The sequence below is a fragment of the Leptonychotes weddellii genome, chromosome 9 (genome assembly GCF_054177405.1).
Source record: "Leptonychotes weddellii isolate Sample4059 chromosome 9, ASM5417740v2, whole genome shotgun sequence".
Classification (NCBI taxonomy): Eukaryota; Metazoa; Chordata; class Mammalia; order Carnivora; family Phocidae; genus Leptonychotes; species Leptonychotes weddellii.
Window position 1 is genome coordinate 55,579,022 of NC_138377.1, and position 8,179 is coordinate 55,587,200.

Below are 8,179 nucleotides of genomic sequence, written 5' to 3' on the forward strand. Positions count from 1 at the left end.
TCAGGTTTAAACATTTGTCAAACTTTTAGAACTATATTTAAAACACCTTCTCTTTCATTTGGACGGTGTTCTCAGTTTGCAAGTTAGAGAATGTTTACCAGTTAGAGAAACAAGTTTCTCTCTAGGATTTCACTGGGTTCCATTTGGATTATGAGGAATGCAATGTGCAAAGATCCATACTCTTCCTGCTCTCATTCCCCGATCAGTAGACTCAATACCCAAGGCACTAAAGTTAACATTAGTTTTAGACATTCGACATGATAGTGAGAGTTCAGTCACTAGGGGTTAGGGTCCAGGGACAGGTTCCCTTAGTGATCACTTCTTTGGAGATTGGCTGCAAGGGCAGATCAGGTAGCCACATCTCCTATATGATGGCTGGTTCATTGATAACAGATAAGAGAAAGCAGTAAGGCGTTTTGGGGTTTAAGTTTTCATTATTAGTAAAGATTCTCTAGGTAAAGAACTCTTAAATTTAGCGGCATATTGTCATGACTACTTCAGGATTAAAGTACTTAAGGATTAAAAACTGTAGATCACAATTCTTTATTTAACAGCTTTATTGAGATTTAGTTCATACACCATACAATTCACTCATTTGAAGTGTACAATTAAGTGGTTTTCATTATATTCATAGATGTGCAGCCATCACACTGTCAATTTTAGAACATTTTTATCACCTCAAAAAGAAACCCCAAATTTGTTTTCTGTCTCTGTAAATTTCTTTGTCTGAACATTCTATATGAATGTGATCATATACTATATGGTCTTTTGTGACTGGCTTTCACTTAGCATAATGTTTTCAAGGTGCATCCAAGTTGTAGCACATAGCAGTACTTCATACCTTTTTATAACCAAATAATGTTCCATTATATAGATATATAACACATTTTATTTAATCATATGTTAGTTGATGGGTGTTTCTGTTGTTTCCATATTTTGGCATTATGAATAATGCTGCTGTAAACATTTGCGTACAGGTTTTTGTCTCAACATAAGTTTTCATTTCTCTTGTGTGTATACCTAAGAGTGAAATTATTGGGTCATATGATAATTCTGTGTAATCATTTGAGGAACTGCCATACTGTTTTCCAAAGCAGCTGCACCATTCTGTATTCCTGCCAATAGTGTATGAGGGTTAAAATTTTTCCACGTCCTTGGCAACACTTATTGTCTGACTTTTAGATTCTAGCCATTGTAGAGGTATGAAGTGGTACTTTATTGTGGTTTTGATGTGAATTTCCCTAATGACTAGTAGTGTTGAGCAACTTCTCATGGTCTTACTGGCCATTTGTATGTCTTAAAGAAAAGTCTATTCATATCCATTCATTGACCATTCTTCTTATTGGAATGTCTTTTTATTGAGTTGTAAGAGTTCTTCAAATATTCTAGACACAAGGTCCTTATCAGATACCTGATGTGCAAACATTTCCACCCCCTTGTTTTTTGCACTTGAGGATTTACTAAGTGTTTTTGTTTTAGTTATCTCACAATCATAACCATCACATTGGGGAAATTATATTTTTTAGTAAGAAAATCATAATAAAGGTATTGATAACTATTTCAGACAAACCTCAAACTGATAGCAAACCTACATATAGTCGGGGAAGATCTTCCACTGCATGTGATTCAGCTCAGATGTCTGCAGAAAGACAGCTTGAATTGAGGCTGAGAGATTTTCTTTTGGATATTGAAGACAGAATCTACCAAGGAACATTAGGAGCAATCAAGGTTTGTACCTCTTCCCATTTTTAGTTTACCTAATCACCAAAGTTTTGGTCATATTTGTTAATTTATTTGGTATAGGCAAGGCATGTGTGTTTTGAGTAAATACATGGGAGTGATATATTTTTTATGAAAACTAAGTTTGTTCCCCTATATCAAAATATTTATATATGGATAGAGATCTTTCTTAAATATACTATATGGCTATCTGCTTTCTTAAACAGAATTTAATGAACATAATTGACCTTTTTAATACTAATTTTTTAGTAATTTTTAAATATCTGTTTTATGGTATTTTCATCTGAGATGTTAAAATGTGTAAGGATATTTTCTTCTTCCTTGACTAGCTCCTGCCTGCTCTGCTGAGTCTGGTTTGTTTATTGGTTTCTTTGTTACCTTTTTAAAATCTGTAAGTAATTCATGCTTGATATGTGTGTTCTGTTCATTCCTTTGCTATCATCTGTCACTTTTTTGCTACTATCAGGTGACCAATCTTAGAATTGCTTATGATTTCCCTATATAGAGAGTGAGGTACTAAAGCTTCCATCTATGAATGATACGAATTTCATTTTGGCCACTTAGTAACCTTATTTTTAGATCCCTTTTTTTTTTTTAAAGATTTTATTTATTTATTTGAGACAGAGAATGAGAGAGAGAGAGCACGAGAGGGGGGAGGGTCAGAGGGAGAAGCAGGCTCTCCGCCGAGCAGGGAGCCCGATGCGGGACTCGATCCAGGGACTCCAGGATCATGACCTGAGCCGAAAGCAGTCACTCAACCAACTGAACCACCCAGGCGCCCTTTTTAGATCCCTTTTTGATTCACAATCTGTTATAGAATATTCATGAATTTTTCATATGTACATTGAATCTCATTCTTCTTAGGAACAACATATGCCATTTTTCCAGGTTGGTAAATTTGGGTTTTGTTACAGGTTACAGATCGGCACATCTGGAGATCAGCATTAGAGAGTGGACGGTATGAGCTGTTAAGTGAGGAAAACAAGGAAAATGGGATCATTAAGACTGTGAATGAAGATGTAGAAGAGATGGAAATTGATGAGCAAGCAAAGGTCATAGTAAAAGACAGGTACAAAAAGGATTTTTCTAAAGTAACTGTCACTTTTCCTTGCCACTTCAACTGTATGGTTTTTTTTAGTAAATGTTTCTTTTTCTTTAAAAAACTGTTTTAAAATCTTATCATGAGGACTTTTAATACTTGTAACCACTGAAATGATCATTTTCCTCAACCTCAGGCCCTCTTTTACTCTACTTTGTGCTAGTGCAGCCAAAAGACAGCTAGTTAGGGTAATGATAATTTCTCAAGTTTAAAAAAAAAGTCTTTGAACTTAAGGTTTTAAAGTAACTTTATACTACCCATTTTTCTTTTCTGTAGGAAAACTTAGTAAATTGTGGTAGGCTTAAATATTATTTGAATTATTAATCAGAACCTACATCTGTATATCTATAGATAGATACTTTGACTTTCAGAGTTATTTTTGGGTAACTTCCCTTAAGGAGTTTATTATCTAGAAGGAAAGGAGATACAATACTGGGAAGGAAGACATAGTACTGAAGGCTTTGAGCAAATAGGTTTGTACGTTTAAATGATCATTTTAGCTGCAATACGGAGATTTATTGCAAAGGGAATAAGACTGGAGGCTAAGAAACTACTTAGGAGGTAGCTATCAGTGTCCTAGCCAGTAAAAGTTGAAGCAAGAGAAAAAGAGATAGAGGTAAGCTGCCTGGGATACTTATCATTAAGGCCCATCACTGGGTCATCTACCTAAAACCTTTCCCCTAAGCCTTGTCTCATCTACCTTCCCTCCAACTATTTGCCTCTCTGACCTCCTTAAATGACTTGGTATTTAGTTTAGCTCTTGATTCATGTATTTATCTCCCTTTCATACTGGCTTATGTGATCCCCTGTGAGATTGAGGGAACTGTTTCTTACACAGGTGTAAGTAAGTATTTGGGGGAATGGACTTGAGTTTTTAAGTACCATAAACTCTTTCATGTTTTCATTGTAGACTTTTGGGCATAAAAACAGAAACTCCAAGTACTGTCTCAACTAATGCAAGTACCCCCCAGTCAGTGAGCAATGTGGTTCATTATCTGGCAACGGCGCTTTTTCAGATAGAGCAGGGCATTGAGCGGCGTTTTCTCAAAGCTCCACTCGGTAAGTACCGGTTTTTACTTCCAAATATTAGTTATATTTTAAATGATTCTGAAATTGCCCTTTAGTAGAAATATATGGGCTGACACAGTAAAATTGGCAAATTTGAAAAACTTGAGATTGTATTTTCATTTCAAAACATGGGTTCTTTCAGGTGAGATTTTTAAAAATAGTACTTAAGTACTTTTTACTCTAAAAACTCATCTTTAATGACTGTCTTTTTGACTATTTCTGTCAATCTTTTCTTTTGTGTTTCATCAAAAGAAAGATTACCAAAACATGTGACTAGCCAGATCCTACATAATCAAAAATTGTATATAAATATTTGTTTGTATATAAATATTTGTTATCTAAAACAGAACCCCAAAGACTCTACTTAAATGTCCACCATTAGGGGTATGGTTTAATAATGTGTGACACTGGGGCGCCTGGGTGGCTCAGTTGGTTGAGTGGCCGACTTTATTTCAGCTCAGGTCATGATCTCAGGGCCGTGGAATCGAGCCCCACTTCAGGCTCCCTGCTCACAATAATAATAATTGGATCACTAACCTGAGCACTGTATAAGAAGCACTAAGTAAGAAATACCAAGTTTTAAAGGGTACATAAATGAGGAAATGCTCTATAATTTATGGTAGGATGATAAAAGTAATACTGTCTGGATCGTGTTTTAGCAATTTATGAAGTTAATATGTTTTTAGGGACTAATCTAGGAACATAATCACTGTCTTTAGGAAAATATGTTTCAAGTTCCAAATCAATTTTCATATCATAACTGCCTCTACTTTCCTGTGCTCTTTCTGATACATTAATTTATAATTCATCATATCAAGTTAGTTTGTATCTCAGTAGTGGGGTGCTAGAAGAAACAGTTTTTAAAACTGTATCTTGGGGCACCTGGGTGGCTCAGTCAGTTAAGTGTCTGCTTTCAGCTCAGCTCATGATCCCAGAGTCCCGGGATCGAGCCTGCATTGGGCTCCCCACTCAGCAAGGAGTCTGCTTCTCCCTCTTCCTCTGCCCCTCCCCCTGCTCATGCTCTCTCTCCCTCTCAAATAAAAAAAAAATCTTTAAAAATAAATAAATAGGGGCGCCTGGGTGGCTCAGTCGTTAAGCGTCTGCCTTTGGCTCAGGTCATGATCCCAGGGTCCTGGGATCGAGCCCCGCATCGGGCTGCCTACTCGGCGGGAAGCCTGCTTCTCCCTCTTCCACTCCCCCTGCTTGTGGTCCCTCTCTCGCTGTGTCTTTCTCTGTCAAATAAATTATTAAATAAAATCTTTAATAAATAAATAAAACCATATCTTTTTGGTCTCCTATTGAGAGCAACTTGAATAGACTAAAATCTTTTTTAAATTATTTGAATATTACTTGTTTGAGTAGTAAGAACAAAGTTTTCATAAATATATGGTGCTATCAGAATGTGAATATATTTGTAAATTGTCTATTTTGAAATTGAAGAGTTTATGGCCAGTATCTCATTGTTCTAATAAGCCTATTCATATTTTTATAAGTTGATAATTCTACCATGAGCTCAAAGACTCACTTTTCAGATTAGAAAGTAGTAGTTGTAGAAATAAATATGTATGGTCATAGCTCACAAAAATACTAGTTTGTATTTCCTATATCACTCTTATTTCACAGTCTTCAATATTTCTTAATATTTTCTGTGTCTTGGGGCACCCAGGTGGCTCAGTTGGTTAAGCGTCTATCTGCCTTGGGCTCAGGTCATGATCCCAGGGTCCTGGGATTGAGCCCCGGCTCAGTCTCCCTGCTCAGCAGGGAGTCTACTTCTCCCTCTCCTCCCGACTTGTGCTCTCTCTGTCCCCGTCACTATCTCTCTCTCCCAAATAAATAAATAAAATCTTCTAAAAAAATATTTTCTTTGTCTAAATCAAGTTACATATACAAGGGATCCCTCTCTATTATTTCTTACAACCACGTGTGAATCTACAATTACTAAAATTAAAATTTCAATTAAAAGTTATTTGTAAATTATGTAGCCTTTATAAATATTTCACTACTACTCATTAATTCTGTGATTCCAAAAGAGATAAAATGCAATTCTGCTGATTTTTCCATTTCTGAAACTGCCATCAGTTAAAGTTATTTATAAATTCAAGGGGAAAAAATCAAATTGTTTAGTGTGTCCATATTTTCATCATTACATCTTATTAAATATTTAAACAAAAGGGAAAAGTTAACACTGGGAGATGTTACAGCTTACATCTAGTAGGTTATGTGAGAGCTGAGAGCTATAGTGTTCTTTATGCGGGGTTGTATACAGCAGTGTTGGAACATTCATTTCATCCCAAGGAATATAAAAGGAACAGTTTCAATTTGAGGTCTTAAAAAAAGGTGAAATAAGAAAAGTTCAACTTACTTTGGTGGTAAATGTTGATCAAAGTTTAGATGTTGATCATTTATAATATGAGTATTATCATCTACCATTGTTGCCCCATAAAAAGTTAATAGAATAATTGATGTCTGTAGCTTTTTATATTATGTTTAAGCCTTTGGAGGATCTGTTTTGAATGGGACAACAAGAGATAGAGGTGCCTCTGGGGTTTTAAGATAATATAAATATTTAGAGCAATGTAATCAAGAACATCCTTAATCCGGGAGAGAAATGGGATTCCATTTTATGAATGTTTGAGATAGAATATATATTAAGGGGCGCCTGGGTGGCTCAGTCGGTTAAGTGACTGCCTTCGGCTCAGGTCATGATCCTGGAGTCCCGGGATCGAGTCCCGCATCAGGCTCCCTGCTCAGCGGGGAGTCTGCTTCTCCCTCTGACCCTCCTCCGTCTCGTGCTCTCTGTCTCTCATTCTCTCTCGCAAATAAATAAATAAAATCTTTAAAAAAAAAAAAGGAATATATATTAAAATTCTCCATTCTTTTGATTATTTTTCAGCATAGCAAATTAACATAGCAATTAACTGTAGGAATTTTCCCAGTTTAGCTTAAGAGATTAACTTCAGTTTCTTGAGGAAGCAAGTAAGAAATAAAAATTCTACTTATATTCCACCTTCCTTAGGATGTCCCTTTTATTCTACCAATTAATAACATTAATAAAATTAGGCTTTTTTTTAACTTGAAGTATATTTGAATAATTTTAGGTAAGATATGTGAGAATTGTTTGTTTAGGTTGGTAATTTCGTCATTTATAAAGTCATGCTCATGGTTAAACCCTTAAGCTATGAAAAAAATCCTTAAACTAACTTTATCAATTTGAAATTAGGTAACACAAATTAATAAAGATCAAAGGGGAGATAGAAAAAAAAAGGACAAGAAAAAGAGAGAGGAGGATCAATCTAGTGTGAGAGATGGTAAATTTTTAACTTTTTAAAGAATATTGTCTTTTTGAAGAATTATGGTTTTACTTTCTGTGTTGCTGAGTACTGGTTTGAATATTTAGCTTTTGACAGAAAACCTTGAACTTAATTTTTTTGGAAAGGCATGAGGTTGGGGGACAAGCTTATAAAACAATATCATCTTCCTAGCATTTTTCCTCTACACTGCATACCTCAGCTTATGAAACTTTTAAAAATTGGTATATAAAAAGTTGACATTGTGAATCTTAGTATACTTAAGTTATTAGTGAAAAAGATGAACAGTGATAAAGGTATGTTTACTTATTTTGCATATAGTATTTATTTACCACTTTCTTTTTTTCTTTTTTTTACTAGCATAGGGAGAGTTATAGGGTGGGAGTTTCTGTATTGTTTTATCTCCAGGAAGAACCTACGTAGTGTGGTCACATGGATTACTATGTAGTGGCAGTTAACAATATGAAATCTCCCAGTGTAACATTTAATCATATGACTACCATTATTTCATATTAGTAAAATCCTAATTCTAATTTCTTGAGGAATTTATTTATGCTAGCATGATGGAAGATAAAAGAGAAATAAGACATTTCTGCCCTTGAGAGTTTTATAATCTGGAGAAGAAGCAAGACAATTAACAGAAAAATGGAATCAGTAGTATACACTGTTTTTTATCCTTATTTAGGTACTATATAAAAATGTGAAAATGTGAACATCTGTTTAAAAGTAGGTGGGATAGGGATGCCTAGGTGGCTCAGTCAGTTAAGTGGCTGCCTTCGGCTCAGGTCATGATCCCAGGGTCCTGGGATGGAGTCCTGCATCAGGCTCCTTGCTCAGCAGGGAGCCTGCTTCTCCCTCTGCCTGCTGCTCCCCCTGCTTGTGCTCTTGTTCACTCTCTTGGGCGCGTGTGCACGCTCTCTCTCTCTCTCTAGCAAGTAAAAAATAAAATCTTAAAAAAAAAAAA

The 8,179-nt window shown here is 35.5% G+C and overlaps 2 protein-coding genes across 4 annotated transcripts in view; one reads left to right on the forward strand and one right to left on the reverse strand.

The window, feature by feature from the left end:
- SRP54 (signal recognition particle 54) overlaps window positions 1-8,179 on the reverse strand; it is a 248,683-nt gene that overhangs the window by 206,044 nt on the left and 34,460 nt on the right. The gene's annotated exons all lie outside the window — the stretch shown is intronic.
- The window catches only part of BAZ1A (bromodomain adjacent to zinc finger domain 1A), a 90,813-nt gene that overhangs the window by 70,990 nt on the left and 11,644 nt on the right, over window positions 1-8,179 (forward strand). For all 3 annotated transcript variants that reach the window (XM_081830623.1, XM_006732227.3, XM_081830622.1), the window contains 3 exons: window positions 1,565-1,728; window positions 2,655-2,809; window positions 3,750-3,898. In XM_081830623.1, the coding sequence (XP_081686749.1) occupies window positions 1,565-1,728; window positions 2,655-2,809; window positions 3,750-3,898 (468 nt within the window). The remainder of the gene's footprint in view (window positions 1-1,564; window positions 1,729-2,654; window positions 2,810-3,749; window positions 3,899-8,179) is intronic.